This window comes from Gadus morhua, chromosome 19, assembly GCF_902167405.1.
Source record: "Gadus morhua chromosome 19, gadMor3.0, whole genome shotgun sequence".
Classification (NCBI taxonomy): Eukaryota; Metazoa; Chordata; class Actinopteri; order Gadiformes; family Gadidae; genus Gadus; species Gadus morhua.
Window position 1 is genome coordinate 14,213,132 of NC_044066.1, and position 14,638 is coordinate 14,227,769.

The 14,638-nt window shown below is 45.6% G+C and overlaps 3 protein-coding genes across 5 annotated transcripts in view; 1 reads left to right on the forward strand and 2 right to left on the reverse strand.

Moving 5' to 3' along the window:
- Nucleotides 1-1,860: 1,860 nt before the first annotated feature.
- Nucleotides 1,861-7,223, reverse strand: alg10 (ALG10 alpha-1,2-mannosyltransferase). Its single transcript, XM_030341926.1, has 3 exons — nt 6,870-7,223; nt 5,271-5,468; nt 1,861-4,252 (listed from the first exon to the last, which is right to left on the reverse strand). Exons 1-3 carry the CDS (start codon nt 7,032-7,034, stop codon nt 3,197-3,199), a joined length of 1,419 nt encoding a protein of 472 aa, XP_030197786.1. The 5' UTR covers nt 7,035-7,223; the 3' UTR covers nt 1,861-3,196.
- A 105-nt stretch (nt 7,224-7,328) lies between these two features.
- tprkb (Tp53rk binding protein) lies at nt 7,329-10,458 on the forward strand. Its single transcript, XM_030341935.1, has 4 exons — nt 7,329-7,621; nt 7,703-7,825; nt 9,000-9,176; nt 9,985-10,458. Exons 1-4 carry the CDS (start codon nt 7,481-7,483, stop codon nt 10,069-10,071), a joined length of 528 nt encoding a protein of 175 aa, XP_030197795.1. The 5' UTR covers nt 7,329-7,480; the 3' UTR covers nt 10,072-10,458.
- Nucleotides 8,011-14,638, reverse strand: part of srr (serine racemase) — a 133,940-nt gene continuing 127,312 nt past the window's right edge. For all 3 annotated transcript variants that reach the window (XM_030341930.1, XM_030341931.1, XM_030341932.1), the window contains one exon: nt 8,011-11,484. In XM_030341930.1, the coding sequence (XP_030197790.1) occupies nt 11,240-11,484 (245 nt within the window). In that variant the 3' untranslated portion in view covers nt 8,011-11,239. The remainder of the gene's footprint in view (nt 11,485-14,638) is intronic.

Below are 14,638 nucleotides of genomic sequence, written 5' to 3' on the forward strand. Positions count from 1 at the left end.
TAGACGCAACGTTCTACACGGGTAACTCCGAGCGACTAACCCAAACACTGTGCTGCTGCCTCTCAGTATATGAGAGCTCAGTGACTACTCTTGGAGAAAGAGCCACGATTTCTCCTGTTGCAAGAGTCGAAGCTAAGTAAAATGATTTAATTTCTTAACTGACTTGCTGTTCTTATAGCAGCTGTCATGAAATTAGCTAAGAACAGTAGAACAGGGAAGTTTCCTTTGCGCTCTTTAGACTGTGCAAGATTGCCGTAACCATTCCTGTAAGCTCAGCCTTGTGGGATCAGTTTCTCCACACTGAAACTGATAAAATAAATAGGAAATGGCACATTGTTTTGCACTGCGTTGACACCCTGGAGCACATAACAAATGTTTATAAGATTTTGATGAATTAGTATCCCCAACAACAAGTGCTCCAATGCATTGTCGCATTGATTTCAATGGGGTTGTCGCCAACAGTGAGAATCCCAATTCATGTGAAAAAAAGAGGCTCAATTTATGTTGATTTTGAAATTAACTTCCCCCAGTAGTCTTTCTTAAATGTGAATTCTGCATTTTATTTTCTTACGGTGTATATTGTGTGCTTAATAACCAGCAATATATGATTTCATTTCGATTCAAATAATATGTTTCTTGGAATTGGTATCCATTATTATTTTATTATTTTCTGCTCTTCTCTTCAAACAAACCAATAAAAAATAAAGGAATAAAGGAAAGACAAATATTATGTCACCTCCATTTCGGACACTTTGTGCTTCCTCGGGATACGGAAGATAGGTGGAAGAGTTCCTCTTGCATCTCTCTGCCCTCCTCCGTGAAATGAGCAAACCGTCTGCAATGACTGCGCGCGCACACACACACACACACACACACACACACACACACACACACACACACACACACACACACACACACACACACACACACACACACACACACACACACACACGTGATCTCCTGGCTGCATGGCAACATGAGGAACTAGCTCATGCATCGTTGTCGTTCAACTTCTACAATAGAGCGGTGTTCCAGGCCAGCCCCTTGCCCCTTGCGTCCTCGTCTGAGGAGCAAGGGGCTGAGCGCAGTGCGGCCCCACTAGGGGGCAGCACTGCGCTACAGTGTGGTCGGTGAAGGCTGGGGAACTGATTGGTCCTCACTTCGTAGTGACTTTGAGCATCTACAGCTTAGGAGACGTTTGTTTTTGTATGTTTCTATCTCGGAGTTGTTGGCCTATGTTGGCATAAAAGAGTAAATTTTGTGGGATTGGTGTCGAGGGACCTTTTGAAGTGCACTCTCTCACGCTCACACAAACACGGTGGTCTCGGTGCAACTTAATTACCCGTGGTGCGTGGGAAAAGAGGAGCAGAGTTCACCTCTAATGATCCTGATCTTTCAGATAGGGCCGATTTCTTTCTTCCCCCTATTAGTGCTTACTTTTAATTCTGTCCCTCTGGACGGACACGCGGATTTTCCTTGACTTCAGCAGTAAGACTTGACTGCTGTAATGGTTTATTGGTATTTTGTGATGCCTCCAGGACCCTTAACGATATTCTGTCGCCCCCTATTGGAGTCTGAGTGGAGGTACACCCATTATCTCCATCGCAAGCGATTACACTAAATTTATAACCTACAAATAAGTATAAAATACACGCCAAAAGATAACCAACCTTAGAGTCAATAAGGAACAGCATACTATAATTCGGTTAGTCATTTTCTAAACCGTCATTCGGTTGATCAAATGTGTGGCCAGTACGTTTATGAAGGACTTTATAACAAACAGTCTTGAGTCTTGAAACGCCAAGACCAAAAAAAAGAAAAAAAAAAGGCTCTGTTGTCTTAGGTAACAACTTTAACAACTTTTTGTTTTCTAGAACTTTTAATGTGTTCACAGGCGATGTAGCACATACATGAAGACAGACGTGACAAAAAGTCGACAGGTTTAGGGGAACAATCACAACTAAATAAACCACGTTTCTATTGGAAAATTACGTCAAACGCAAAGTAATTTAATTACCAACGAGGGTGCGGAATGAAAATGTCCCGCTTCTTCAGCAGTTCACTGCACATCTAATCTCAATTGTTGAGATGCCAACATTTCAAAACTATGATCAACTAGGGTTCTTAGAAAATGATTATTTACTCACCAATTTCAAAGAAAACAAAACAATTCACAACAAAATCTACAGATATTACAGTAAACACTGATGGGCTGACTGATCACAGTAAACAAAAACATGTGAAAGTTACAATTTAGAGACTGATTTCTAGACACTGAAAAGCACTGAAACAAAGGATTCATGTTGGCTCATGACGGCTCGTGTTCAGCCTTTAATGTTGCGTCAACACAGCAGGATGCGACATCAGAACACCGGTAAGAAAACAAGCTAATCCACGACGAACCTCATGAAAGAAAAACTAACTCAGAGGTGTGTGTGTGTGTGTGTGTGTGTGTGTGTGTGTGTGTGTGTGTGTGTGTGTGTGTGTGTGTGTGTGTGTGTGTGTGTGTGTGTGTGTGTGTGTGTGTGTGTGTGTGTGTGTGTGTGTGTGCACAAGGGAAAGCTCTTGGAAAGAGATGACATCCTTTTGCACTTTGAGGAATGCGCGCACAATATGCGTGCGTTCCAAACCGGGGGCCTGGTGTAAACACTGCTGCAGACAGACCTGTTCTTCCCCCATCTCTTCCTCCTGTGAGGCTGAGTGGCAGGCTGACCCCCACCAAACAGGGCGGTGAGGTCCGCTGGCCCCGTGGTTCAGAGGCCTTGGGCTCTGAAGAACATGTCGAGTGTTGAACCGTCGTCGAGGTTCTCAGACCTCCCCACCACCACGGTGAACTTCACGTTACCTGGGATGACTCGCGTCCCCTCACCCTGCTGATGACGACTCTCTAAGACTATTTGTAAAAAAAAAAAAAAAAAAAAACAGAAACATGATCTCAGCTGTTTGGAAAAAAAAAAAAAAAACGGAATTGAAGGAATCATACATTCAGAAAAAGAAACCAATTCTGTATCTCCTCAGAGGGACGGCTAACTGCTCTCTCTCGCTCCAGCGCAGCAAAGTTCTCCCGCTCTGCACCGGTCCCCCATTGGTCCCGACCGGCTCAGGTGGTACCAGAGGAGGCCTCCGATTGGCTGACGGGCTGTTGGGCGGGCTGTTGGGCGGGCTGTTGGGCGGGCTGTTGGGCGGGCGGACCTCCTCACCACATGAACCTCTGCGTGTCCTCGCTGCCGGGCCAGAGGAAGGGGCGGGCGAGGAAGAGGTAGAGCGTGGCGGCGTTGACGGCGGCGTGCAGGGCTAGCTCCAGCAGCAGGCGCGGCAGCGAGGGCAGCGGCATGTGCAGGCGGAACACGAGGTACGGCACGATGAAGTAGCGGAACTCCAGCAGCCGCTGGGGCACGGTGGCCGCCAGCACGCACACCAGCAGCGCGAGCGTCCAGAAGAGCGAGCGCGAGCGCAGCGCGTCCAGGAAGTGCCAGCCGGCGAAGACGTAGGCGGGCACCAGCAGGTAGCGCGCCAGAGGGTGGCGCTGGACCACACGCTGCCACGCGTAGAAGGTGTAGTGGCGGTTGTCGGCCAGCAGGTACTTGTGGACGTGGGTGAAGTTCCAGACCAGCAGGAGCCCGGCGGCGGCCAGCAGCAGGAAGAGGAGGGGCTTGCGGCGCAGCGCCTGCAGGAAGCGCAGCAGGCGGTGGCGGCACAGGGTGGCAGGCAGCGAGAAGACGAGCGCGAAGGACAGGAAGTAGAAGAGCTGCGGGGCGTTGAGGCAGGCCTCGTGGCTCGAGCGGTCGCCCACCACGATGCCGCCGTTCAGCGCCACGAACGCCAGGAAGCTGGCGCCGGCGGCCGCATACGGCCACGCCAACAGCAGCAGTGCCTTGGCCCGGGGCGGGGACAACAGGAAGTCCAGCAGGAAGCGGGTCACGCGCCGGGCGCCGGCCAGCGAGAGCGGCACCGGCGACGCCCGCTCGTCCCTCTTCTTGGCGCCGTCGGTGCGCCACGCCTCGTCCAGCTGGCCGGCCAATAGCGTGCCGGCGCAGAAGGCCACCCACACCACGTTGGTCTGGCGGAAGAGCACGGCGCAGACGCCGAGCAGCGCGGAGGCCTTGTGGCAGCCGTAAAGCGTCATCAGGTAGGCGAACAGGATGAAGAAGGTGGAGCCGGCGTCGGTGTAGTACAGGAAGTTGAAGAAGTAGAGGACGGGGAAGGTGGACAGGGAGAGGGCGGAGAGGACGCGGCGCGACGCGCTCTTACTCTGGAGGGGCAGGGGAGGGAGAGAGAGGGAAGGTGGGAGGGTCACTGAGATGGAACGTGTGCATGTACAATAATATAAGCTACAACACACGCTGGGTAAAAATATCGATTCATCAATGCACTGCAATTTATTTGTTCTCGATTCAACTTCGATTCAGAATTTTCTTTTAATCTATTATTTCCATAAAAAAAATAATAATAATAATAATAAAAAGGAAGCATACTCAGTCATTGTAATCTAGAAGCGAGTATGCCTAAATGTATGCCCTTTTACATTTGTCCATGTTATGATTATTACTTTTATGCTGCAAGTTTAGCTCAGGAACAATACAATGGTGTATTCCCTTTTTGCTAGTTAAAGCACAATGAAATGGTTAATTCATTTTAAAATGGTTAACTCTAAATAATATTTTGGTATTTTTGTCATCTGCACGCATTATTGAATCGATATCGCAATTGGATCAAGGTCAAATCGAAATTTAATCGAATCAGGACCTAAAGAATCGACTCGAATTGAATTGTGAGGTACCTGGCAATACCCAGCCCTACAACACACTAGAGTTGTTCGGATATCGATACCAGTATCGGAAATGCCTCAGATACTGCCTAAAACACCATAGTGTTGGTATGCGCCGATCGCATACCAACACTATGGTGTTATGCTGCGGAAAGTCGGAGTGGGAAAGTCGGAATTACCCTAACTGTCATCTCTGACCTATGTGTGTTCGACCACTAGAAGTCGGAAATACATGGATGCTCACGCTTAACTACAAGAATACAAATGTCTTATTACAATTAGAGATCTGAAAAAATCTTTTAAAGACCGAAAGCGAACCGACTATACATAAACGTCATCGTAAGAGAACCCTTCAAGCAGAACAAGTGCTGTTAGACGTTACGAGGAACCGGTATGTACTCCGTATCGGCCGATACTCAAGGTCAGGAATCTGAAACATCTCTACTTCTGAGTTCAGCCCCCCCCCCACAGCAAGCAGACACTGCCCCCGGCCGCTGCCTACCTTCTCCCGGAGGTGCAGCTTGCAGGTGAGCAGGTAGAGCAGGTAGAGGTTCCCTCCGTTGAACAGCAGGTTGACGAAGCGCAGCATGGCCGTGGAGCAGACTACGCCCCCCCTGAGGCCCGCCAGCCACACCAGGGGCTTGATGACGCCCACCGACACCAGGTACAAGCCGGGCAGCGTGGTGATCATGGGGTCCCACTGCCGAACAAACAAGATCCTTTAGCGCCTGAACTTTATCCAATGTGGTTCACACACTCAGTCACACACAGACGGCGGAGGCAACCCCGCAAGGGCGACAGCCAGCCCGTCGGGAGCAGTTAGGGTGAGGCGTCTCGCCAAGGGACACCTCGACACTCGGCGAGGAGGTGCCGGGGATCGAACTAGCGACCTAATCCGACCACAAGATCAGAGGCCCTTGAAGAAGCTGGAAGTTAGAGCAGTGATTCTCAAACGGGGGGAACACGCACCCTAGGGGGCTACCTGAGCCACGTCCAGGGGGACTAAAGATTTGAATTGTGTTAGATATAAGTTTATTTGTTGATTGTCAACAGTGGCGGTTTTAGGCACGGGCACACCAGGTAGCCGCCCGGGGTGCCATATTTATGGGGGGCGCCAAATCACATGGGGGACGCCACGAGCAGTAAAAAATAAAAACGCGCCGCAAAGTGGTTTTCAATGAAGTACCTAACATTGTGTGGGGAATTGGTATATTGAGTGCCCCCCCCCGCGTAACAGGGGGGGCGTAACAGTTCTACCTGTTAGAACCGTTACGACCCCGGTTCTAACAGGATGTAGAACCGGGGGCGTAACGGTTCTACATCCTGTTACGCCCTGGGTGTTCTAGAACCGCTGATTGTCAATATTAACATAGTTTATATGGTTAGGAAAGGCAAGGCAATTTTATTTATAGAGCACTTATAGCACTCATACACAAGGCAGACTCAAAGTGCTTCACGTATAAACATTGTCATGCAATAAAACAAAATAATAGATAAGTACAAGAAAACATATGTTGTTAAAAACATAAATGTTCTTGTAAATCAATATAGTCAAGACTAGAAATGCCAGTATACCTCAGCTCCTTCAATTGTACTTAAACTACATTATTATTAATTTATTATTAATATTACAAAATGATAATTCGCGACCATATGTCGGTACAAACGTTGTCTCGTGGAAAAGCCTCTGAGCCACAACTAAAAATAAACGTAAATATACCATAATTCAAATGAGACCAAGCCTCTTTATGTTTCATCCTCCATAAAGTCGGAGATCTCTAAGGGTAAATCCATCATGACCCGTCATTCATCAAAAGGCCTCCGCACATCTGTCACTCAATCTGAAAAGATAATCCAGCAGACTTGGTGTGCGTGTGTGTATGTATGTATATCGCAAGTATATTTTTGTGTCTACACATCTACAGTATATTTTTGTGTCCATGTACAACTGTGTGTGTGTGTGTGTGTGTGTGTGTGTGTGTGTGTGTGTGTGTGTGTGTGTGTGTGTGTGTGTGTGTGTGTGTGTGTGTGTGTGTGTGTGTGTGTGTGTGTGTGTGTGTGTGTGTGTGTGTGTGTGTGTGTGTGTGTGTGTGTCCTTCACCTCGTTGAACCGCCCCTGGCAGTACTTCTGGGCCTGCGGGACGTGGAACACCTCGTCCATGTAGGGCTCCCTCTGCTCCCGGGTGACCGTGGAGAGCAAGAGGCAGGAGACCAGGAGGTTGGTGCTGCAAAGAGCGGTGAACACATACCCCTCGAACCGCTCCATGGCCAACGGGAATCGATCTACCGACCGCGGACCTCGTTATGTGATGTGAAGGTGACTGCGCCGCATAACTGTCTCCTTGTACGGGAGGATAATGTCAGAGTTTAGAGCAGATATGGGAGCTTATCGTTATAATCCATCGGATCCAACCAGAAGTTATGCGCTTTTTGACGTTTGCCTGTCCGCTCCTACAAACGGTCCGGGCGGAAACAGTTTCCTGTGAGTATCATTCAGACTTAGCCTACTATTCAATATATTTATATTAAATAACGATGATTACATTTATTCATAGTAATTCATTTAGGTAAAACTATCACGAGTCTGTTGACATTGTATAAGTAATAATTAAAAAAAAGGAACAAACGGAACGTTTCATTGAAGCTGTGTCGCAGTATTATTGTTCCGCCTCACATGTCGTGGTTAGGTCGGGTCCGTTCGACGGTTGAAACATGCACTCATCCCATCCCCTTGAGCTGTTCCCAGGGCGGACGGTGACGCTGATGCTCTTCAAATGCGTCCGGAACCCCGCAGAGCTGAGGAGAAGCGCCATGGGGGGCCAGATCACCGCCGCCCTGATCAACCCCAGGATGGTAAGCATGGGGTGACTGTGCCGGTGTGTATTTTGGTTTTCATGTGCATCTCATTCACTTTCTATTTGTATTGAATGGCAGCTGGTGGACCCTTTCCAAGTGATTGTAGCTGCGAACAAGGCAGTTCATCTGCAGACTATTGGGAAGATGAAGACCAGGAGCCTGAACTCTGAGATCATCTTCAACCTGTCGCCCACGAATAATGTGAGTCCTCAAAGTGTGTGTGTGTGTGTGTGCGTGCGTGTGTTCATATCAGCTAGGGAAAGTGGCAGTGAGTTGGTCATGGTCCCTCACCTCCTGTTCGGTCAGGGATGTTGACACACTACGTCCGTGCCTTCATATCTAGTCTGGGGCAAAAGGCCTTCCACTTTCAAATAACACTAATAAAATGTTATCACTTGTGAATATTTAATGTCCAAGCATGTTCCCATCTTCTGACGAATGCACCAATACCAATAATAAAAAGTTTCATAAATGAATGGGCGTTATGTGACGTACTTGACATTGATATACGGGCAAACAGCTTCGATAATACCTGGAAGTATTTTTACTCTGGGTCCAATAACAAACTAAGGTAAGGGAATTCATCGCTCAACATGACCACAACCTTAATCAAGGTACCTGCACACATCTTCTCAAATGTAGAGTTGTGCTTTATGGTCATGTATGGAACAGTTCGGTATGGTGATGTTGGAATAGATGCGTGCGTGTGTTCATATCAGCTAGGGAAAGTGGCAGTGAGTTGGTCATGGTCCCTCACCTCCTGTTCGGTCAGGGATGTTGACACACTACGTCCGTGCCTTCATATCTAGTCTGGGGCAAAAGGCCTTCCACTTTCAAATAACACTAATAAAATGTTATCACTTGTGAATATTTAATGTCCAAGCATGTTCCCATCTTCTGACGAATGCACCAATACCAATAATAAAAAGTTTCATAAATGAATGGGCGTTATGTGACGTACTTGACATTGATATACGGGCAAACAGCTTCGATAATACCTGGAAGTATTTTTACTCTGGGTCCAATAACAAACTAAGGTAAGGGAATTCATCGCTCAACATGACCACAACCTTAATCAAGGTACCTGCACACATCTTCTCAAATGTAGAGTTGTGCTTTATGGTCATGTATGGAACAGTTCGGTATGGTGATGTTGGAATAGAGCAGACAGTATTTATACTCTGTGTGTGTGTGTGTGGGTTACGTGTTGGTTGTTCAAAATATGGTCAAGAAATATGCTTATATTTTCCAACTGTTCCAAGTAATCTACAATTACTGTATAAATGCGGTCCATTTACAATTTAAGAGAGCACACTAGAGTCCTTAATGTCTGTAGAACAAATACGTCAAGCTTGAGAAATGGTTTTGTGTGCAGATCTCGGAGGCCTTCAAGAGGTTCGGCATCTCGGACGCAGATGACTCTGTGCTGGTGGTGCTGGTCGCTACAGGCGATGAGAGCCAGACGTTGGCGGACATCAAGGAGAAGGTGGACGGAGAGCAGGTCCCCATGGAGGAGCTTCCAACGCTGTCGGATGTCACGCAGATCAGGAAGGTTTGAGTACTGCTACCATTTCACTACAATCAACCGATCATGACCTTACCTTCACATCTTCTTAAAATAAATGAACTTTCACAATTTGGTTAACAAACGCATTGTGTGGATTGGAAAGATCAAATTAAATCCACACGGAAATGAATTTATCTAAGCAAGTAGTATTTGAGTAAAACAAATGGCAGTATTTTCTGAGGTAGCCAATGTAGGGATGCAGGTAGTTGGGGCCGGACTCAAATATTGAATTGAGTAGAAGTACAAGAATCAATTTCCCTGTAGCATAAAGTATGTATGTAACTCAATATCGTAAAGTACTTGAGTAGATGTAATCAAGGACTATCCACCCGTGTTTCATACTAGGACTATTATTAATTGAGCTTTCATCCAAAGCGACTTAGTTAATTCAGATGCTTGCCATTAAGGAGCAGGTAGGGGTTGGGTTAGGGCCTCTTGCTCAAGGATACCCACAGGTAGCCCAGAGACATCGAGGTTTGAACCGAGAACCTTTTGGGCTGGGATGCAAACCAAACCACTAGGGCATAGGTCACCCCGTCTGACACAACTTTGACCATAAGTTGACGTGACACGTGTTTAGCAAAATAAATCATCTGTTAGTGTTCTGTCAGTCCTTACCTGGATCGTTCCCGGATTTTTGTATTTGATTTAGTTAAGGATTTTGAAGAGCGCATTTTAAAATCTGCAAAAGCTGCAACACTTTTATTAAATTCTGCTAAACCAAATTTTCCTTGTCGATAGGGATTTGTACATCAGCATCACCCCACTTGTCTTTTCATTCTGTTGTCTCCAGCTGTACAAAGTCACGCCACAGGAAGAGAAGATGGGAGGTCTGCTAGACTCTGTCGTCTGCAAGATGGCCACCAAGGACGTGATGTAGCGGCTCTGGGGGGGACCGGTCCCTCTTGGAGGCTCTAGGTCATGTTTTGGACTATATACCTGTGGGGGTGTTCGTAGTCGGAGGGAGGGGGGCTTCGGTGGAGAGGCTTTTGATAAAATGATTGGCTTGCAACGGAATCAAGTAAGCCGTAATTGTTCTTGAAAGAAACGCTAACACTTTGTTCCAAGAAAATACTCAGGAGTGTTGTCAATTTGTGGCCGGATTTCATTCATTCAGTCGGTAAGGGTTCATATTTTGTGGGGATCCACCAGTGAATGTCAATTGTATGAAAATCCCCTTCTTTTCTCTGAATTTGTTAGCGTTGATTACAAACCTATAAAAACATCAGTTATGGATTTAAAAATAAAGATTGACTTATTTTTTATACTTGTGACTCGCTCTACTTCTACTATTCATATGAATCCAAAATGGAAATGTGGTTATGGTTTTGTGATATGATTCATCTTCTCCCGCTCATCACAACAGCTGTATCCAGCTGACGTCTCTTTGAAGCTCTTCTCGATTGTGAGCCTTGAAACGCAGTGTCGTCGAAGTGTGGAAACCGCGACACAAGTAGATCAACAGTGAAACGCGACCGCCCTACAGGAGCAGAAGTACTCTTCACTAGAAGCATAGTTTGGCAAACGCCTCCTCTCGTTCTGGGAAGTGGGCGAGGTTGTCTTTTCCCATGTAGCCGATGATTTGACCTTTGCTTGCTCTTCTAAAGAAATCGATCATTAAAGTCACAATTCTTATCTGTTTTGGCACCGCAGTGGTTTAACGAGCTCCCTGCCGATGCCAGGACTCAACGCTCACTTTTTCAGTTCACCTAGACTCTGCATAGCCCCCCCTCCTTACCCTCCCACACCCCCACCACAGCCCGCTTATGCACTTAGAGTATGTTGTAAATCCTTGCAGTTGAAAATAGTACTTAGCATTGTGTAGCAACCTATCCTAGCTATCTTTGCCGTATACAGAGAATGGGTTGACCTAACGATTGTGAGTGCTTGGCACTTGGTTCTATGAACATCCTGACTGCACCGACGGCGTTATGTTGTTTCTTACAAATGTACTTGTGTGTGTGTGTGTGTGTGTAGCTTTGGATAAAAGCGTCTGCTAAATGCCCTGAATGTAGATGTAAGCGAGGTTGGCGAGGGAGTCTCTCCTCTCAGTCGGGGAAGCGGGCCAGCTCGTCCTTCCCCATGTTGCCTCCGCTCAGGATGCACACCACGCTCCGGCCAGCCAGGTCCGGGATCCGGTCCCCGGCGAGGACGGCGGCGAAGGTGGCGGCGCCGGACGGCTCCACCACCAGACCCGAGCGGTAGAGCGCCGACACGGCCGCCCTGATCTCCTCGTCGCTCACCAGCACGATCTGATCCACGTGGCGCCGACACAGCTGGTAGGGGAGACTGCCTGGGGAGCGAAGGGGGGAAGGCCGGGGTCAAAGGTCAAGGGTCATGATCTAAGGGTGCTAATGATGAGGTTCAGGGTCTTCTCTTATTCTGCTTTACCGCGTCTCTCATGCGTCTTCGCGTAGTCGTAAACTTCGTCGGCGTCCTGTTGCTTTAAGTATTGCCGCCGTAAAGGATTATGGGTAACAAATATCTCCTTTCCTTTCGTAAATGTTGGTCAGGAGTAACCTATGATAAAGGTGGGTTGAAGGTTGCATCGAGGCACCTTTCCTAAACATTTTTAGAATTTGAACAACCTTTCCTCCAAGTATTCAGATGACACGGTTCGGAGTCTACCGTCTACGGTTAGGATTTAGGGTCAGAGTTTAGGTTTTAGGGTCAGACAGAGCACTAAGGTCAGAGTCTACAGTCTAAGGTTAGGCAAGGCAAGGCAACTTTATTTATATAGCACTTTTCATACACAAGGCAGACTCAAAGTGCTTCACATATAAACATTGTCATATAATAAAATAAAATAATAGATAAGTAAAAGAAAAACATGCAAAGAAATGGGTAAAATAGAAAGTTAAAAAGGCATTTTAGAATTAAAATAGAAAATAAAGGCAAAAAAGCTTTTTAGAAAGTGCAATGTATTTAAGATTTAGCAGGAAGCTATAGCAAACATAAAAGTCTTCAGTCTTGTTTTAAAGGTGCTCAGAGTTGGGGCAAGTCTTAAATCCTCTGGGAGTTTATTCCAGCTATTTGTTGCATTGTAACTAAATCCTGCTTTCCCATGTTTTGCGTTTACTCTGGGGATAATTAAGCGATTGGTCTCAGAGGATCTTAGTGGTCTAGAAGGCTGATGTAGTGGAAGCATATCAGTTAAATATTTTGGGCCTAAACCATGTAGGGATTTATAGGTTAGCAACATGATTTTAAAATCAATTCTCTGACCTACAGGAAGCCAATGTAACGATTTCAGAATTGGTGTAATATGATAAAATGTTTTAGTCTTCGTTAGAACTCTAGCAGCAGCATTCTGAACAAGCTGAAGCTTCCTCAGAGTTTGTTTTGGGAGACCTGTAAGGAGACCATTGCAGTAATCAAGCTTACTAGTGATAATGGCATGTACAAGTTTTTGTAAGTCTTCGGTGGACATGAGCCCTCTAAGTCTTGCTACATTTTTAAGGTGATAATATGCCGATTTTGTAACTGATTTGATGTGAGTGTCAATGTAAATCAGAATCCATGATAACCCCTAGATTTCTGGCTTTGATTGAGGTTTTCAGGGACAGAGAGTGAAGGCGTTGGGTTACTTTAAGCCTTTCCGTTTTAGAACCAAATACAATTATCTCTGTTTTGTCCTCATTTAGTTGAAGGAAATTTCGGCACATCCATTCTTTCACTTGCTCAATGCACTGGCACAGCAGATCTATGGGCCGATAGTCATTTGGTGATAGCGATACATAGATTTGCGTGTCATCAGCATAGCAATGATGGTCAATATTGTTATTTTGCATGATTTGCCCTAGTGGGAGCATGTAGATGTTGGATAAAGAGGCTCCTAAGATTGAACTTTGTGGGACTCCACATGTCACGTTGGTTGATTCTGATACAAATTTGCCAATGGAAACAAAGTAGTTCCTATTTTGTAGGTAGGACATGAACCAATTTAAGACGGTGCCTGAAAGCCCCACCCAGTTTTCTAACCTGTCCTGAAGTAATGTATGGTCTACAGTGTCGAATGCAGCACTGAGGTCAAGTAGCATTAGTATTGAGGTTTTGCCAGAGTCTGTGTTAAGACGGATGTCGTTTACAACTTTAATAAGGGCGGTCTCAGTGCTGTGCAGGGGTCGAAATCCTGATTGGAAGGTGTTATAGCAACCAGTTGATGCCAGGAAGTGATTAAGTTGCTGGAGGACAACTTTCTCAATGATTTTACTTATGAAGGGTAGATTTGATATTGGTCTGTAGTTGTTAATAATAGAGGCATCTAGGCTCCGCTTTTTTAAAGGGTTTTAATAACTGCAGTTTTCAAAGCTTTTGGGAAATTGCCTGACTGGAGAGAGTTGTTAACTATCTGCAATATGTCTACTGCTAGGCAGTCGAAAACATTCTTAAAGAGGTTGGTAGGTATAGTATCAAGGCAACAGGTGGATGGCTTTAGTTGTGTCACAGTTTCCACAAGATTTTGAGAGTCTATAACATTAAAGCATGCCATCCTTGCCACGTCACTTTTGCCTGAACAGGGTGGTAGTCCAACATTTTTGTTCAAAGTGGAGATATTGATGACGCGTCTGATACCTTCAATTTTATCAGTATAAAAAGCTGCAAACTCATTGCATTTCTGCGTGGAATGGAGATCAGGTGGAATTTGTGTTGGGGGGTTGGTCAGTCTGTCAACAGTTGCAAATAGGGTTTTTGCATTATTAGTGTTGGTTTTAATGATATTGGAGAAAAATGTTTCTCTAGCATTTTTTAAGTCTAAATTGTAGGCACGGAGGCTCTCTTTATAGATATCATGGTGAATATGAAGTTTTGTTTTACGCCAGATGCGTTCAACCTTCCTGCATTCTTTTTTCTGTGCTGTTACAGAAGCAGCTTTTCTCCAGGGTGCCTTTTGCTTTCCAGAAATCGTTTTTAACCTTATAAGGTGCAATGACATCTATGGACTTTCAAAATTTTCAAATTAATGTTTTCTACAAGATCATCAGCAGAACATGGGTTTAGAGGTGGTAGCGAGGAGATGGCCTTTTTAAAAAGTACATTAGAATCTTCATTGATATACCGTTTTTTGACTGTTTGATTTTGTCTGTATGTCGGGAATAAAAGATATGTTAAAGAAAACACAAAAGTGGTCAGACAAGGAAGGATCAGTCACAGAGAGATCAAAAACATTGAGGCCCTTTGTGATAACCAGGTCTAGAGTGTGCCCCTTACAATGAGTAGCCTCTTTCACATGTTGAGACAGTTCAAATGTGTCCAAAATGGTAAAAGGTTTTTTTGCACACAAAAATTTGCAGAATATATGGGTGGCGTGTAAATAATTAATAGGAGAACTCTGGGGGAGCATTTCAATACAGCACTAAGGTATTCGAACGATGGAAAATCACCAAATAACATCTGTTTCCCCTGAAATACATTTTTAAATATAGCAGCAACCCCTCCACCTCTTT

What these genes read in the sequence shown, in the direction of transcription:
- alg10 (XM_030341926.1), bottom strand. Translation starts at nt 7,034, where the DNA reads ATGGAGCGGTTCGAGGGGTATGTGTTCACCGCTCTTTGCAGCACCAAC. An exon ending in GCCAGGGGCGGTTCAACGAG is followed by an intron (nt 5,469 to 6,869) that starts GTGAAGGACACA and finishes TTTGTTCGGCAG; the next exon opens with TGGGACCCCATGATCACCAC. An exon ending in AGCTGCACCTCCGGGAGAAG is followed by an intron (nt 4,253 to 5,270) that starts GTAGGCAGCGGC and finishes CTGCCCCTCCAG; the next exon opens with AGTAAGAGCGCGTCGCGCCG.
- tprkb (XM_030341935.1), top strand. Translation starts at nt 7,481, where the DNA reads ATGCACTCATCCCATCCCCTTGAGCTGTTCCCAGGGCGGACGGTGACG. An exon ending in ACCTGTCGCCCACGAATAAT is followed by an intron (nt 7,826 to 8,999) that starts GTGAGTCCTCAA and finishes TTTTGTGTGCAG; the next exon opens with ATCTCGGAGGCCTTCAAGAG. An exon ending in ATGTCACGCAGATCAGGAAG is followed by an intron (nt 9,177 to 9,984) that starts GTTTGAGTACTG and finishes TGTTGTCTCCAG; the next exon opens with CTGTACAAAGTCACGCCACA.